The sequence below is a fragment of the Nerophis ophidion genome, linkage group LG01 (assembly GCF_033978795.1).
Source record: "Nerophis ophidion isolate RoL-2023_Sa linkage group LG01, RoL_Noph_v1.0, whole genome shotgun sequence".
Classification (NCBI taxonomy): Eukaryota; Metazoa; Chordata; class Actinopteri; order Syngnathiformes; family Syngnathidae; genus Nerophis; species Nerophis ophidion.
Genome location: NC_084611.1, coordinates 10,641,153 through 10,660,353, shown reverse-complemented (window position 1 = coordinate 10,660,353; position 19,201 = coordinate 10,641,153). Strand labels below are relative to the sequence as shown.

Sequence of the window (19,201 nt, the reverse complement as noted above, 5' to 3'; positions counted from 1 at the left end):
TTTACGGGGCGCCTTGTGGTGACCCATCAGCTGGAGTTGCCAGTACTCGCACGTGACAATTGTACATCGCACTCACGTGTTTTGCGACACAAATCCCATAGGAGTGATGAATAATGGTCAGCGAGCGCCTGAGAGCTGCGGCCGACCACCATGACCCCGCACTCCCTTCCCTTTGTTGCTAGATATCTCGAGATGTACGTTGTTATATGTATATGTGCTTTGCTATGGGATTTTTTTCCCACTCCAGACTGGGCCCCCTTTGGAGCCCAGTCTAGATTGTATTTTTTTACTCATCCTTCCCCAGCGTTTTACCTTTTTTCCCCATCTTTTACGGAGCGCCTTGTGGTGACCCATCAGCTGGAGTTGCCAGTACTCGCACGTGACAATTGTACATCGCACTCGCGTGTTTTGCGACGCAAATCCCATAGGGGTGATGAATAATGGTCAGGGAGCGCCTGAGAGCTGCGGCCGACCACCATGACCCCGCACTCCCTTCCCTCTGTTGCTAGATATCTCGAGATGTACGTTGTAATATGTATATGTGCTTTGCTATGGGATTTTTTTCCCACTCCAGACTGGGCCCCCTTTGAAGCCCAGTCTAGATTGTATTTTTTTACTCATCCTTCCCCAGCGTTTTACCTTTTTCCCCATCTTTTACGGGGCGCCTTGTGGTGACCCATCAGCTGGAGTTGCCAGTACTCGCACGTGACAATTGTACATCGCACTCACGTGTTTTGCGACACAAATCCCATAGGAGTGATGAATAATGGTCAGCGAGCGCCTGAGAGCTGCGGCCGACCACCATGACCCCGCACTCCCTTCCCTTTGTTGCTAGATATCTCGAGATGTACGTTGTTATATGTATATGTGCTTTGCTATGGGATTTTTTTCCCACTCCAGACTGGGCCCCCTTTGGAGCCCAGTCTAGATTGTATTTTTTTACTCATCCTTCCCCAGCGTTTTACCTTTTTCCCCATCTTTTACGGGGCGCTTTGTGGTGACCCATCAGCTGGAGTTGCCAGTACTCGCACGTGACAATTGTACATCGCACTCGCGTGTTTTGCGACGCAAATCCCATAGGGGTGATGAATAATGGTCAGGGAGCGCCTGAGAGCTGCGGCCGACCACCATGACCCCGCACTCCCTTCCCTCTGTTGCTAGATATCTCGAGATGTACGTTGTAATATGTATATGTGCTTTGCTATGGGATTTTTTTCCCACTCCAGACTGGGCCCCCTTTGAAGCCCAGTCTAGATTGTATTTTTTTACTCATCCTTCCCCAGCGTTTTACCTTTTTCCCCATCTTTTACGGGGCGCCTTGTGGTGACCCATCAGCTGGAGTTGCCAGTACTCGCACGTGACAATTGTACATCGCACTCACGTGTTTTGCGACACAAATCCCATAGGAGTGATGAATAATGGTCAGCGAGCGCCTGAGAGCTGCGGCCGACCACCATGACCCCGCACTCCCTTCCCTTTGTTGCTAGATATCTCGAGATGTACGTTGTTATATGTATATGTGCTTTGCTATGGGATTTTTTTCCCACTCCAGACTGGGCCCCCTTTGGAGCCCAGTCTAGATTGTATTTTTTTACTCATCCTTCCCCAGCGTTTTACCTTTTTTCCCCATCTTTTACGGAGCGCCTTGTGGTGACCCATCAGCTGGAGTTGCCAGTACTCGCACGTGACAATTGTACATCGCACTCGCGTGTTTTGCGACGCAAATCCCATAGTGGTGATGAATAATGGTCAGGGAGCGCCTGAGAGCTGCGGCCGACCACCATGACCCCGCACTCCCTTCCCTCTGTTGCTAGATATCTCGAGATGAACGTTGTAATATGTATATGTGCTTTGCTATGGGGGTTTTTTCCCACTCCAGACTGGGCCCCCTTTGGAGCCCAGTCTAGATTGTATTTTTTTACTCATCCTTCCCCAGCGTTTTACCTTTTTTTCCCCATCTTTTACGGGGCGCCTTGTGGTGACCCATCAGCTGGAGTTGCCAGTACTCGCACGTGACAATTGTACATCGTACTCGCGTGTTTTGCGACGCAAATCCCATAGTGGTGATGAATAATGGTCAGCGAGCGCCTGAGAGATGCAGCCGACCACCATGACCCCGCACTCCCTTCCCTCTGTTGCTAAATATCCCGAGATGTACGTTGTAATATGTATATGTGCTTTGCTATGGGGTTTTTTTCCCACTCCAGACTGGGCCCCCTTTCGGAGCCCAGTCTAGATTGTATTTTTTTACTCATCCTTCCCCAGCGTTTTACCTTTTTTCCCCATCTTTTACAGGGCGCCTTGTGGTGACCCATCAGCTGGAGTTGCCAGTACTTGCACGGGCCAATTGTACATCGCAGTCGCGTGTTTTGCGACGCAAATCCCATAGGGGTGATGAATAATGGTCAGCGAGCGCCTGAGAGCTGCGGCCGACCACCATGACCCCGCACTCCCTTCCCTCTGTTGCTAGCTATCTCGAGATGAATGTTGTAATATGTATATGTGCTTTGCTATGGGTTTTTTTTCCCACTCCAGACTGGGCCCCCTTTGGAGCCCGGTCTAGATTGTATTTTTTTACTCATCCTTCCCCAGCATTTTACCTTTTTTTCCCCATCTTTTACGGAGCGCCTTGTGGTGACCCATCAGCTGGAGTTGCCAGTACTCGCACGTGACAATTGTACAACGCACTCGCGTGTTTTGCGACGCAAATCCCATAGGAGTGATGAATAATGGTCAGGGAGCGCCTGAGAGCTGCGGCCGACCACCATGACCCCGCACTCCCTTCCCTCTGTTGCTAGATATCTCGAGATGAACGTTGTAATATGTATATGTGCTTTGCTATGGGTTTTTTTTCCCACTCCAGACTGGGCCCCCTTTGGAGCCCAGTCTAGATTGTATTTTTTTACTCATCCTTCCCCAGCGTTTTACCTTTTTTCCCCATCTTTTACGGGGCGCCTTGTGGTGACCCATCAGCTGGAGTTGCCAGTACTCGCACGTGACAATTGTACAACGCACTCGCGTGTTTTGCGACGCAAATCCCATAGGGGTGATGAATAATGGTCAGCGAGCACCTGAGAGCTGCGGCCGACCACCATGACCCCGCACTCCCTTCCCTCTGTTGCTAAATATCCCGAGATGTACGTTGTAATATGTATATGTGCTTTGCTATGGGGTTTTTTCCCACTCCAGACTGGGCCCCCTTTTGGAGCCCAGTCTAGATCGTATTTTTTTACTCATCCTTCCCCAGCGTTTTACCTTTTTTCCCCATCTTTTACAGGGCGCCTTGTGGTGACCCATCAGCTGGAGTTGCCAGTACTTGCACGGGCCAATTGTACATCGCAGTCGCGTGTTTTGCGACGCAAATCCCATAGGGGTGATGAATAATGGTCAGGGAGCGCCTGAGAGCTGCGGCCGACCACCATGACCCCGCACTCCCTTCCCTCTGTTGCTAGATATCTCGAGATGAACGTTGTAATATGTATATGTGCTTTGCTATGGGTTTTTTTTCCCACTCCAGACTGGGCCCCCTTTGGAGCCCAGTCTAGATTGTATTTTTTTACTCATCCTTCCCCAGCGTTTTACCTTTTTTCCCCATCTTTTACGGGGCGCCTTGTGGTGACCCATCAGCTGGAGTTGCCAGTACTCGCACGTGACAATTGTACAACGCACTCGCGTGTTTTGCGACGCAAATCCCATAGGGGTGATGAATAATGGTCAGCGAGCACCTGAGAGCTGCGGCCGACCACCATGACCCCGCACTCCCTTCCCTCTGTTGCTAAATATCCCGAGATGTACGTTGTAATATGTATATGTGCTTTGCTATGGGGTTTTTTCCCACTCCAGACTGGGCCCCCTTTTGGAGCCCAGTCTAGATCGTATTTTTTTACTCATCCTTCCCCAGCGTTTTACCTTTTTCCCCATCTTTTACAGGGCGCCTTGTGGTGACCCATCAGCTGGAGTTGCCAGTACTCGCACGTGACAATTGTACAACGCACTCGCGTGTTTTGCGACGCAAATCCCATAGGGGTGATGAATAATGGTCAGCGAGCACCTGAGAGCTGCGGCCGACCACCATGACCCCGCACTCCCTTCCCTCTGTTGCTAAATATCCCGAGATGTACGTTGTAATATGTATATGTGCTTTGCTATGGGGTTTTTTCCCACTCCAGACTGGGCCCCCTTTTGGAGCCCAGTCTAGATTGTATTTTTTTACTCATCCTTCCCCAGCGTTTTACCTTTTTTCCCCATCTTTTACAGGGCGCCTTGTGGTGACCCATCAGCTGGAGTTGCCAGTACTCGCACGGGCCAATTGTACATCGCACTCGCGTGTTTTGCGACGCAAATCCCATAGGGGTGATGAATAATGGTCAGCGAGCGCCTGAGAGCTGCGGCCGACCACCATGACCCCGCACTCCCTTCCCTCTGTTGCTAGATATCTCGAGATGTACGTTGTAATATGTATATGTGCTTTACTATGGGGTTTTTTTTCCCACTCCAGACTGGGCCCCCTTTGGAGCCCAGTCTAGATTGTATTTTTTTACTCATCCTTCCCCAGCGTTTTACCTTTTTCCCCATCTTTTACGGGGCGCTTTGTGGTGACCCATCAGCTGGAGTTGCCAGTACTCGCACGTGACAATTGTACATCGCACTCGCGTGTTTTGCGACGCAAATCCCATAGGGGTGATGAATAATGGTCAGGGAGCGCCTGAGAGCTGCGGCCGACCACCATGACCCCGCACTCCCTTCCCTCTGTTGCTAGATATCTCGAGATGTACGTTGTAATATGTATATGTGCTTTGCTATGGGATTTTTTTCCCACTCCAGACTGGGCCCCCTTTGAAGCCCAGTCTAGATTGTATTTTTTTACTCATCCTTCCCCAGCGTTTTACCTTTTTCCCCATCTTTTACGGGGCGCCTTGTGGTGACCCATCAGCTGGAGTTGCCAGTACTCGCACGTGACAATTGTACATCGCACTCACGTGTTTTGCGACACAAATCCCATAGGAGTGATGAATAATGGTCAGCGAGCGCCTGAGAGCTGCGGCCGACCACCATGACCCCGCACTCCCTTCCCTTTGTTGCTAGATATCTCGAGATGTACGTTGTTATATGTATATGTGCTTTGCTATGGGATTTTTTTCCCACTCCAGACTGGGCCCCCTTTGGAGCCCAGTCTAGATTGTATTTTTTTACTCATCCTTCCCCAGCGTTTTACCTTTTTTTCCCCATCTTTTACGGAGCGCCTTGTGGTGACCCATCAGCTGGAGTTGCCAGTACTCGCACGTGACAATTGTACATCGCAGTCGCGTGTTTTGCGACGCAAATCCCATAGGGGTGATGAATAATGGTCAGCGAGCGCCTGAGAGCTGCGGCCGACCACCATGACCCCGCACTCCCTTCCCTCTGTTGCTAGATATCTCGAGATGTACGTTCTAATATGTATATGTGCTTTGCTATGGGATTTTTTTCCCACTCCAGACTGGGCCCCCTTTGAAGCTCAGTCTAGATTGTATTTTTTTACTCATCCTTGCCCCAGCGTTTTACCTTTTTCCCCATCTTTTACGGGGCGCTTTGTGGTGACCCATCAGCTGGAGATGCCAGTACTCGCACGTGACAATTGTACATCGCACTCGCGTGTTTTGCGACGCAAATCCCATAGGGGTGATGAATAATGGTCAGCTAGCGCCTGAGAGCTGCGGCCGACCACCATGACCCCGCACTCACTTCCCTTTGTTGCTAGATATCCCGAGATGTACGTTGTAATATGTATATGTGCTTTGCTATGGGTTTTTTTTTCCCACTCCAGACTGGGCCCCCTTTGAAGCCCAGTCTAGATTGTATTTTTTTACTCATCCTTTCCCAGCGTTTTACCTTTTTCCCCATCTTTTACGGGGCGGCTTGTGGTGACCCATCAGCTGGAGTTGCCAGTACTCGCACGTGACAATTGTACATCGCACTCGCGTGTTTTGCGACGCAAATCCCATAGTGGTGATGAATAATGGTCAGGGAGCGCCTGAGAGCTGCGGCCGACCACCATGACCCCGCACTCCCTTCCCTCTGTTGCTAGATATCTCGAGATGTACATTGCAATATGTATATGTGCTTTGCTAAGGGTTTTTTTTCCCACTCCAGACTGGGCCCCCTTTGGAGCCCGGTCTAGATTGTATTTTTTTACTCATCCTTCCCCAGCGTTTTACCTTTTTCCCCATCTTTTACGGGGCGCCTTGTGGTGACCCATCAGCTGGAGTTGCCAGTACTCGCACGTGACAATTGTACATCGCACTCGCGTGTTTTGCGACGCAAATCCCATAGGGGTGATGAATAATGGTCAGCGCCTGAGAGCTGCGGCCGACCACCATGACCCCGCACTCCCTTCCCTCTGTTGCTAGATATCTCGAGATGTACGTTCTAATATGTATATGTGCTTTGCTATGGGATTTTTTTCCCACTCCAGACTGGGCCCCCTTTGGAGCCCAGTCTAGATCGTATTTTTTTACTCATCCTTCCCCAGCGTTTTACCTTTTTTTCCCCCATCTTTTACGGGGCGCCTTGTGGTGACCCATCAGCTGGAGTTGCCAGTACTCGCACATGACAATTGTACATCGCACTCGCGTGTTTTGCGACGCAAATCCCATAGGGGTGATGAATAATTGTCAGCGCCTGAGAGCTGCGGCCGACCACCATGACCCCGCACTCCCTTCCCTCTGTTGCTAGATATCTCGAGATGTACGTTGTAATACGTATATGTGCTTTGCTATGGGGTATTTTTCCCACTCCAGACTGGGCCCCCTTTGGAGCCCAGTCTAGATTGTATTTTTTTACTCATCCTTCCCCAGCGTTTTACCTTTTTTTCCCCATCTTTTACGGGGCGCCTTGTGGTGACCCATCAGCTGGAGTTGCCAGTACTCGCACGGGCCAATTGTACATCGCAGTCGCGTGTTTTGCGACGCAAATCCCATAGGGGTGATGAATAATGGTCAGCGAGCGCCTGAGAGCTGCGGCCGACCACCATGACCCCGCACTCCCTTCCCTTTGTTGCTAGATATCTCGAGATGTATGTTGTACTACGTATATGTGCTTTACTATGGTTTTTTTTTCCCACTCCAGACTGGGCCCCCTTTTGGAGCCCAGTCTAGATTGTATTTTTTTACTCATCCTTCCCCAGCGTTTTACCTTTTTTCCCCATCTTTTACGGGGCGCCTTGTGGTGACCCATCAGCGGTCCTGTTCTGTAACCCTGTACACTGTTTGTTTGTCGAATCTTGAACGGGTTTCTGCTGAAAACAAAGTTTCGTTGTACTTGTGCAATGACAATAAAGACCTATCTATCTATCTTTTGGAAGCCCATGGCATTGGAAGTCGTGCCTTCCCCAGCGGGTTCGAACGCTCCGGACCACACTTTGCGACAATTAGCTGATTAAGTCGGCACCGCCCTTGCGAGACAATTTTGTCCGTGGCCGCGGTGTTTATTTATGACCCGCTAAAATTTTACAGGCATCCCATAAAACTGCGTGCCCAGTTTGTAATCATACTCTGCGGAATAAAAGCGAAACCAAATGAGATCAAATTCACCATTTTCTCGGATTACCAGCCTCACAAGACCACCTGGTGATGGTTTATCTATATCAGGGGTGCCCACACTTTTTCTGCAGGCGAGCTACTTTTCAATTGACCAACTCGAGGGGATCTACCTCATTTATATATATCATTTATATTTATTTATTTATGAAAGAGACATTTTTGTAAACAAGTTAAATGTGTTTAATGATAATACAAGCGTGTGTAACACATATAGATGTCTTTCTTTCACGAAGACAAGAATATAAGTTGGTGTATTACCTGATTCTGATGACTTGCATTGATTGGAATCAGACAGTAATGATGATAACGCCCACATTTTCAGATGGAGGAGAAAAAAAAGTTGTCCTTTCTGTACAATACCACATGAAAGTGGTTGGTTTTTGGCATCTAATTCATCCAGCTTCCATACACTTTACAAGAAAAACATTGGCGGCAAATTCCGTAGCTTGCTTGATTGACATTCACGGCACCCGAGGGTCTTGTGAGATGACGCTGGCTGCTGCCAGTTCATTATTATGAAAAAATGACAGAGAGGAAGGCGAGAAACACTTTTTATTTCAACAGACTTCCGTCAAAACTCTAAAGGCCGACTGCACATTTCCTATCTTCACAATAAAAGCCCTGCTTCATGCTGCCTGCGCTAACAAAATAAGAGTCTCGGAAAGCTGGCGTGCACAAGTGATGTGCACGCCAGCTTTCTGAGGGATCGCTTGTGCACGCCAGTTTTCCGAGACTCTGTATTTAGTTAGCGCAGGCAGCATGAAGCAGGGCTTTTATTGTGAAGATAGGAAATGTGCAGTCGGCCTTTAGAGTTTTGACGGAAGGTACGGCGCGAGAGTCTGTTGAAATAAAAAGTGTTTCTCGCCTTCCTCTCGGTCATATTTTCATAATAATGATCTTGCAGCAGCCAGCGTCATCTCACAAGACCCTCCGGTACCGTGAATGTCATTTAAGTGACGTCTTGGTGAAGATTGATGATCACTAATTTTTAGGTCTATTTTTTTTAAAAGCCTGGCTGGAGATCGACTGACACACCCCCCGCGGTCGACTGGTAGCTCGCGATCGACGTAATGGGCACCCCTGATCTATATCTTGAACGCGCACAACAATGGTGCATCGAGGAACGTCACGTTTTCTGTGATGGGATCTTACTGTAGTACCAATGTAGGTGTGGCAAAATTATTCTCTGTATTTGACCCATCACCCTTGATCACCCCCCTGGGAGGTGAGGGGAGCAGTGAGCAGCAGAGGTGGTCGCGCCCGGGATTCATTTTTGGGTGATTTAACCCCCAATTCCAACCCTTGATGCTGAGTGTCCCATTTTTCATTTTCTTTGGTATGACTCGGCCGGGGTTTGAACTCACAACCTACCGATAACAGGGCGGACAATGTAATATAATATTGTTTGTACAAAATTCCTACAGCAAAGATGACTAATTTGAGTAAGAGGAGTGAAATAATGAGTAAATCCATGAAAGATAGCCAGTTGGCATCTACACTAATGACACGTTGACACTAAGCGCATTACAGTAATTCAACAAAAACATTATTAAAGAAAAATAAGAAAACCCCCCTCAGTCACAGTTGAAAAATCGCTGGTTATGCAGAAAAATAAGTGGATTAACAACTGCCTGTTGACCATGTGGCTGGTGGATTAATCCACGTTTTCCAGAGGGCATCAAGTGTTGGGGGTGATTATTCATGGGCAAATCTAGTTAGAGGAAGAGAGGACGGGCATAAATTGTTTCCAGGGTCCAATGTAGTTTAAATTCATCTCATGACTATGCAAGCAAGTTAGCACAGTCCTTATCTATCTGATATGCTGGCTCCGTCGGGTTTTGGCACTCATACTTTTTTAATTTCTGATATTTATCCAGCTCCTTAATCAGATCTGAATATGTCGTATCCCATGGTTCGTGGATTATGTCCGAGTCCAGCCAACTTTACCCCATAATCAAAATTCCCTCTAAGGCAGGCCTGGTATGTATATCTATTTCTAGATACACTAATACAAAACTTCACAATAATGTCTGAGTGAATGCTAACAACGTTATGACAGACCGCCTAAAACGTAATGGAATTGTACTTTTTTTTTTACTGAATGAGACACCCAGTGTTATGGTTACACAGAGGGAGTTGACGGCACAGACATTAGGGGGGTACTGATGTTAAAAGATGTATTATATACATAGTAAATATGTATATATAAAAACAAACAATACTACTAAACTATTGAATGGAGCGTGTGACCAAAATCCAAGAGCGTGCGCCGTAAGATTATGTGTGTAATTAATTGTTGTGCATTACCGAGTAAGAGAAGCGGCAAGGTCCGTGTCCAGGTGAGGGTCGAAGATAGGGGCGAGGCAGCATAGTCCGTGTCCGAGCAGAGGTCGAGGAACGAGCGAGGCAGTCAGAATCCAGAGGAGAATGACAAGCGATCACGACGGGAAAACTCAGGAAAGCACTGCGGGAGACCAACAAAGGACATCAGACACGGAGGGAACGCAGAGAGAAAAAGAGAGCATAAAGCCTTAGTCGATAATAGAGAACTAAGTTTCTGCATGGATTCTTTGGTCCTCTCTGCCTTTATGTAGCTCCCTCTCATTTGGTCCAGGTGTGCTGATTTGTGATCGTCTGCAGAGCAGCCAGAGGAGGAACTTTGACACACAGTTTAAGGAGGAAAGTGGGTTCGAGTCCGCGCTGTGACACCCAGAATGCAGATGAAAATAAAGAATGTGGGATTTACAATATTAACTATGACCGATAAAACACTGAATATTGACAACAAATGAAGGTCACACCCCGGGGTTTGGTGCTAGCGGGGTGTGTAATATAGCCAAGATTCATGGATGCATTGGAATTCTGGGTAATTCTTATGTTGCGTTTATAATGTGTTACAGAGCCAATGTTCTCCGGAAATGTGTTTGGTGTGGGTTCACAGAGTGTGGCGCATATTAGTAAGAGTGTTAAAGACAAGTTGTTTTATATCACAACCATCAGTGTGATCTGTATGGCTGTGGAACAACACCCCTGGTTTACACATAGTAAAAGCAAAAAATAACTCCTCCGGCGTTTTGGAAATGACGACAGGGGAAGACTTTGACCTGCCGGTAAAAGTAAGCATGCGCTAATAAATTTGGGGAGCGAGTTTGACCCGGCAGTAATTCAAGTCAGGTGCATATTACATGCCCGGCGGCTATTCAAGGAAATACGGTAATTTAAATCTTTTTTTCAGTCCGGCGTTTATCAAAGGCATGCGGTAAAGGCAAGCATGCTCTAATTATTTTAAAACCTCTTCTCACTCCGGCACTTACCAAAGGAATGCGGTGCTTAGAAATTTGAGTGTGATGTAAGGATACCATCATGAAAAGCACGTTCCATAAACCTTTTTTTATTATGGTCTTACCTTTACTTATAAATGAAGTCCATGCGTAGCTCTTTCTGATCAAAAGCATCGATAACTTGTTTATAGAAGTCTTCCTTATCTTTCTTCAGTTTTAAAAGTCTCTCTGCCTAGATGGAGAGCTTCCTTTATTACCTCCTGCTTCGATTGGAAGTCCAGTTTAGAAAACTGTTTTATTTTAGATATGTAATCCTCCATGTTAAAAGTGAAAAAATAAACGATCGCTACTCAGTCTTGCTGCTTGTTGTCTCTTCTTCTGCAGCCGAGTAGTCGCAAGAAGGATCACTAGCGCCCTCTACCACCAGGAGGCGGGAGTCATTTAATGACTCATATTTGACACACGCAGCTACGGTATATTAACAAAACATAGCTGCTTACTGTTCTTTTTAGCATATTCAATAGCTTGGAGCTTAAATCCGACTGAATAGCTCTTAATCTTCTTCCCTGTATGCGATTTCAAATGATTGAAATCAACGTCCTCCATTTTGAAAATGATGACAGGTGAAGTGTCACTCGTGACGTGACGAGTTTGACCCAGGGGAAATTGTAGGCATATGCTGATTATTTGGCGAAACGAGTTTGACCCGGCGTAAATTCTAGACACGCGCTAATAAAAATTATATTTTGAGGAACGAGTTTAACCCGGCGTTAATCCTGAGCCGGCGGTAATGCTAATTATTTTGCGAAACGAGTTTGACCCGGCAGTAATTCTAGGCAGAAGCATACTATATACCCGGCGGCAATTCAAGGAAATACGGTAGTTTATATTTTAAATTCAGTAAAAAAAAAATGTTAAATCCATCCCGGTCTTTTAGCATTCAATCAGACATTATTGTGAGGTTTTGTTTTAGTGTTCCTAAAAATCAGACACATTTGTGTCCTCTAAATTTGGCCCCCAAGTCAAAATAATTGCCTGCATTAGACTCAGCCACAGATGCGTTCATGGACACATAAAAAGTGGGACAACTCCAACACATAATGAGATGTGTGTTTATTCCACTGTCGTTTATTTAGAATGTACATTTATGGATATTAATCAGGAAATATTAACAGAAATGCTTATAAAACGATATATTTTACAGAGATAAAGTTACAGGAATGTAGACTTTATCCCATGTTTACATCTCATTGTGCTAAATGAGAGTGTTTTGGTCTGATTTGATTTGTTTTGATGTGAGTACCAATTACTTCCTAAGCAGGACCACCACCCAGACCTAAAATACGACCACATAGCTCAGGGGTGTCAAACTCAAATACAGAATGGGCCAAAATTTTAAACGGAACAAAGTCGCGGGCCAAGGTTGAACAAATTAACCTTTTAATAGGGACCCAAACAAGTTTTGCAATAAATATTGAACAAGCAAGGCTTTTACAACTTAAGTGACATGCAAAATCCAGTTTCAAATAATAAATAAAGCTGCAAGCAGCGTTGGTCGGGTCCGCCTTTGGCTGCTGCCCCCGAGCCCCACGGCCGGATAAGCGGTAGAAGACGCCTTGGTGCCACTATTTTGAGAATCTAATGCATTGTGAAAGTAATGCAGTTGTTGTATTGAAGTGAAAATATCAAGCTTCCTGTTGATTTTCGCTAAAGTATGTTAATTATTCAAATGTAGGTCTAAGTGAGACCTACATAGTGTTTTTTTGTTTCATGTCTCTCTGACATTCCTACCGGAAGTTACAAGCAGTTTTGTCTGTGTTTTCTTCCTAGGAGTAGTTTGTCCGTGTTGTATTCCTAGGGGGGCGGTAGAGCGCAATTTTGAGTTTTGAGGTTAGGTTTTTTCATCAGATCGCAATTTTGGCCAGATCTGATGTGTGTGTCAAGTTTGGTGAGTTTAGAAGCATTTTAAGGGGGTCAAATAACAGCTCAAAGAGGCAAAAATGACATTTTTTAGGAGACTTTGCACAGGGGTTCTTTGAAGGCGCGTAAAATCAAAACCTGAGAACTTATCAAAATTCTGTTCTATTCTTTTAATCAAAAGGGTTCAATCTCTCTCCTGTGCGAGTTTGAAGCCAAAACAACAAACGCACTCAGAGGAGATAATGTTTGAAGAAAGGTGACCGGTTTTTACAAAACTTTTGTTTTGAAGGGGGGATTGCAAACTTCCTGTTGATTTTTGTTGGGGGTTGTCAATCAATGAAATGTAGGTCTAAGCGAGACCTACATTGAGGTTTTTGTTCCATGTCTCTCCGACATTCTTACCGGAAGTTACAAGCAATTATGTCTGTGTTTTCTTCCTAGGAGCAGTTTTTTCAGTGTTTTATTCAAAATAGCGCTAGAGCGCAATTTTGAGTTTTGGGGTTTGGTTTTTTCATTAGATCGCAATATTCGCCAGTCCTTATGTGTGCGCCAAGTTTGGTGACTTTTGAAGCATTTTAAAAGGGGTCAAATTACAGCGCAAAGAGGCAAAAATGGCATTTTTCGCGAACATTTTATTTTGAAGGTGTTTTTGCCAACTTCCTGTAGATTTTTGCTGAAATAAGTGAATGTATGAAAATTGGGTCTACGTCAGACCTAAATAGGAGTTTTTGTTTCATGTCGCTATGACATTCCTAACAGAAGTTACATGCAGTTTTGTCTGTAATTTTTTTTCCTAGGGGGCGCTAGAGCGCAATTTTCATTTTGGGAGATTGGTTGATTGGTATGTTGGGAAGGTTTGCTATACCGACGTGTGTGTCAAATTTGGTGAGTTTTGAAGCATGTTAAGGGGGTCAAATTACAGCGCGTAGGTGCGGAATAATAATAAAACACAGCAGTTTCAATAGGGTCCTTGGCCCTGGCGGACCCTATTGAAAAAAATATCAATGGCATATCAAATAAAATTTAAATAAAAATGTTGTGCCTTTTTTTTCTATTTGCAATCTTCTGAGTTACAGTAAATATCCATTTTTTTCCCACAGGCTAATAATACATTTGAAAAGAAAATAACGATAACGAATGAACCAAACATTCAAGCCTTGAAGTAGCAAGAGAAAATGCGTGAATCGAACGTTAATTCTTGGTCAGTGTGTTTGAAGTTTTACCCGAAATAGTTAGTGCTGCAAGGGCTTCTGGGTATTTGTTCCGTCGTGCTACGGTGCGGATGTTCACCCGAAATGTGTTTGTCATCCTTGTTTGGTGTGGGTTCACAGGGTGGCGCATATTTGTAACAGCGTTAAAGTTGTTTATACGGCCACCCTCAGTGTGACCTGTATGGCTGTTGGCCAAGTATGCCTTGCATTCACTTGTGCGTGTGTTATGTGACATGCTGTTAGTATGGAGGAAAAGGTTGTAGAGAACGCTAAAGGCAGTGCCTTAAATGCACGTCCCCAATACAGTTGTCCAGGTGGAAATCGGTAGAAATTCGGGAAAACGGTTGCCCCGGGAGATTTCCGGGAGGGGCACTGAACTTCGGGAGTCTACCGGGGAAAATTAGGAGGGTTGGCAAGTATGAGTATTAGCGGTGAATGCGGGCCAGCTCTAATGCTAAATTGATATTGCCTCAAGGGCCAAATTAAATTACACGGCGGGCCAGAGTTTGACACCATGACACAGCTCATGAAAAACAAGATTTTTTGAATGTATTTTACTTTTTCTTTGTAGGTGGACCAAATCACTTATATTAAAACTTATATGGAAATCGGGGGCGGCATAGCTCGGTTGGTAGAGTGGCCGTGCCAGCAACTTGAGGGTCGCAGGTTCGATTCCCGCTTCCGCCATCCTAGTCACTGCCGTTGTGTCCTTGGGCAAGACACTTGACCCACCTGCTCCCAGTGCCACCCACACTGGTTTAAATGTAACTTAGATATTGGGTTTCACTATGTAAAGCGCTTTGAGTCACTTGAGAAAAGCGCTATATAAATATAATTCACTTCACTTCAAATTACTGCTGTCATTTGAATAAAAGATGTTAAATTGGTGAGATGTCAGGTGTGACGCCTGATGTTGCTCACACTTGCTCGAACAAAATATCGGAGGCAATATTGCCCACTCCAGACCCCGACCGCCTCTGGGAAGCAGAGCCACAAGAAAGAAGACCATGGCTGAATTCTGAATGATTGTTCTTTGTCTTGAAGGTGAATGAGATCTACCACGACGAGTCCCTGGGAGTCCACATCAACGTGGTCCTGGTGAGGATGATCATGCTGGGGTATGCCAAGGTGAGCGTTCACTATTGTCTTTATACCATGTGACCATTTGAGCAATTTGTAGGGACCGAATGTCCCTTTGGGACCGAGAACCCTTTTTGGATTTCTAGCGTTTTGTTCTTTCTTTATTTATTTATTATTATTCCACAGCTTTGAGCTGTAGTTTAACCCCCTTAACATGCTTCAAAACTCCCCAAATTTGACACACACATCAGGACTGGCGGACATTGCGATTTCTTCAAACAACCTAACCCCAAAACTCAAAATTGCGCTCCAGCGTCCCCTGGGAAGAAAACACAGACACAATTGACTGTAACTTCCTGTAGGAATGTCGTAGCAACATGAAACAAAAACTTCTATCTAGGTCTAACTTAGACCTAGATTTCATACACTGACATCCTTCAGCAAAAATCAACAGAAAGTTTGCAATTCCCCCTTCAAAACAAAAGTTTTATAAAAACACTCACCTTTGTCTCTTTGAGCTGTAATTCGACCCCCATAAAATGCTTTAAAACTCACCAAACTGGACACACACATCAGGACCGGCAAAAATTGTGATCTAATCAAAAAACCTAACCTCAATAAAACACAGACAACATTGCTCCTAGGCATAAAAAAAAAAAGAAAAAACTTCCTGTAACTTCCAGTTGGAATATCGTAGAGACAGGAAACCTCTATGTAGGTCTCACTTAGACCTACATTTCATATATTGACAACTCCCAGCAGAAATCAACAGGAAGTTTGCAATTCCCCCTTCAAAACAAAAGTTTTATAAAAACACTCACCTTTGTCTCTTTGAGCTGTAATTCGACCCCCATAAAATGCTTTAAAACTCACCAAACTGGACACACACATCAGGACCGGCAAAAATTGTGATCTAATCAAAAAACCTAACCTCAATAAAACACAGACAACATTGCTCCTAGGCATAAAAAAAAAAAGAAAAAACTTCCTGTAACTTCCAGTTGGAATATCGTAGAGACAGGAAACCTCTATGTAGGTCTCACTTAGACCTACATTTCATATATTGACAACTCCCAGCAGAAATCAACAGGAAGTTTGCAAAATAAGCAAATGAGGCGGTTTAGCTCGGTTGGTAGAGTGGCCGTGTCAGCAACTTGAGGGTTGCAGGTTCGATTCCCGCTTCTGTCAACCTAGTCACTGCCGCTGTGTCCTTGGGCAAGACACTTTACCCACCTGCTCCCAGTGCCACTCACACTGGTTTGAATGTAACTTAGATATTGGGTTTCACTATGTAAAGCGCTTTGAGTCACTTGAGAAAAAGCGCTATATAAATATAATTCACTTCACTTCACAATTCCCCCTTTAAAACAAAAGTTTTGTAAAAACCGGTCACCTTTTTTTCAAACATTATCTCCTCTGAGCGCGTTTGTCGTGTCGGCTTCAAACTACCACAGGAGAGAGCTTGTCAAAAAGGCAGTTGTGATCTTGGCTCTTCTATTGGCTTCCCTCAGAGACACTGGCGTTCAGCGCAGCCCTCCGACTTTCAGGTATGACTTTATAAGGGACGGCGTGGCGCAGTGGGAGAGTGGCCGTGTGCAACCCGAGGGTCCCTGGTTCAATCCCCACCTAGTACCAACCTCGTCACGTCCGTTGTGTCTTGAGCAAGACACTTCACCCTTGCTCCTGATGGGTGCTGGTTAGTGCCTTGCATGGCAGCTCCCTCCGTCAGTGTGTGAATGTGTGTGTGAATGGGTAAATGTGGAAGTAGTGTCAAAGCGCTTTGAGTACTTTGAAGGTAGAAAAGCGCTATACAAGTACAATCCATTTATTATTTATTTAAAACACTAGTAACACAATAAGCAGATAAGGGATTTTCCAGCATCTTCCTAGTAAATGTGTCGAATAACATCTGAATTGCTCCCACTGCCGTCGCCTTTTTTATTTTATTTTAGTGCTTCACTCTAACTTTCCTCATCCACGAATATTTCATCCTCGCTCAAATTAACGGGGAAAATCGTCGCTTTCTTGGTCCGAATTGCTCTCGCTGCTGGTGGCTATGATTGTAAACAATGTTCAGATGTGAGGAGCTCTACAACCCGTGACGTCACACACACACATCGTCTGCTACATCCGGTACAGGCGAGGCTTTTTTATTAGCGACCAAAAGTTGCGAACTTTATCCTCGATGTTCTCTACTAAATCCTTTCAGCAAAAATATGGCAATATCGCGAAATGATGAAGTATGACACATAGAATGGACCTGCTATCCCCGTTTAAGTAAGAAAATCTCATTTCAGTAGGTCTTCTCGGGCATTATTATTAGTACTCACACAAACAACGTCTTCAAGAGCGTTAGAAAGCATCCAGTAACAAACGTGTCCGCACTGCCTCATGGCCTCGATCCCGTGAATCCTAATGGCCAGTCAGTGTTTCCAACAACAACATCCAGACCGACAGCAGTTGGAGGCCCCAACAGTCACAGGAGGTCTAATATTTGATCCCGTCTTCCCCCCGCCAGTCCATCAGCCTCATCGAGAGAGGCAACCCGTCCCGCAGTCTGGAGAACGTGTGCCGCTGGGCGTTCAGCCAGCAGAAGGGCGACTTGGACCACGCCGAGCACCACGACCACGCCATCTTCCTCACCCGCCAGGGCTTCGGTCCCACCGGCATGCAAGGTGAGGAGAACCTGTCCTCTTTTAGTCCCGCCTGGACTACCTGTTGTGTACATAAGCTCATTTTAACCACTTGCATGTGGCAATTATGCAAATAATAAAATAAAAATAATAAAATAGCGTCGTCAAAGTGGGCAAATAATCAATAATGACAGTAAAATGATAAAATAGTTGCAGTGAAATAATAAAATAGTACCATAGTAAAATAATAAAGCAGTTGCAGTAAAATAATGAAGCGGTAAAATAATAAAACAGTAACATAGTAAAATAATAAAACAGTGACTGTTTTGTTATTTTACTATGTTACTATTTCACTGATTCAAAAATAGTAAAATAGTAAATTAGAAAAAGATAAAAAAGGAACAGTCAAATATTGAAATAGTCACCCTGAAATGAAATGATACATGAATAAAATAGTAAGCCAATAAAACAATTACATAGTAAAAAAATAAAAAAAGTAACACCAAAAAAATTGTAAAACTGCGTGATGAAGTAAAATAATGAAACCACAAATTAATAGTAAAACATTAAAATAGAAACATACTAAAATAGCACGCGTAAAATTTAAATATACATTTAATAAAATAGTAAACCAATAAAAATAGTTACAAAGTTAAATAATAAAATAGTAAATTGAAAAAATAGTAACACGATAAATTGATAAAAAGGAACAATAAAAAAATTGTAAAACTGCGTGATAAAGGAGTAACATAGTAAAACAATGAAACCACAAATGAATTGTAAAACATCAAAATAGAAACATACTAAAACAGTAACCGTACATTTAAATAATACATTAATAAAATAGTCAACCAATATAAATAGTTACAAAGTTAAATAATAAAATAGTAAATTGAAAAAATAGTAACACGATAAAATGAGTAACTGTACAATAATAAAACAGTAAATGCAGTTTGCCTGTTACTAGCAGAGGTGATATTGTTACCCTTTTTATCTCAAATTAACTTTATTTGCTCCTTTTTGCTTTTGTTTGCATATTTTTCCTGTAGTGGACACACACACACACACACACACACACACACACACACACACACACATACACACACGCACGCAAACACTCAAACTGGTGGGTCGACGACGTGGGCAAATAATCAATAATGACAGTAAAATGATAAAATAGTAAATTAATAAAATAGTTGCAGTAAAATAATGAAGCAGTAAAATAATAAAATAGTAACATAGTCAAATAATAAAGCAGTTGCAGTAAAATAATGAAGCGGTAAAATAATAAAACAGTAGCATAGTAAAATAATAAAACAGTGACTGTTTTGTTATTTAACTATGTTACTATTTCATTGATTCAAAAATAGTAAAATAGTAAATTAGAAAAAGATAAAAAAGGAACAGTCAAATATTGAAATAGTCACCCTGAAATTAAATAATACATGCATAAGATAGTAAGCCAATAAAACAATTACATAGTAAAAAAATAAAAA

At 44.1% G+C, this 19,201-nt stretch overlaps 1 protein-coding gene across 1 annotated transcript in view; it reads left to right on the top strand.

The window, feature by feature from the left end:
* The window catches only part of adamts3 (ADAM metallopeptidase with thrombospondin type 1 motif, 3), a 487,969-nt gene that overhangs the window by 230,003 nt on the left and 238,765 nt on the right, over window positions 1-19,201 (top strand). Inside the window, exons 6-7 of the mRNA XM_061895958.1 lie at window positions 15,037-15,120; window positions 17,591-17,747. Of these exons, the coding sequence (XP_061751942.1) occupies window positions 15,037-15,120; window positions 17,591-17,747 (241 nt within the window). The remainder of the gene's footprint in view (window positions 1-15,036; window positions 15,121-17,590; window positions 17,748-19,201) is intronic.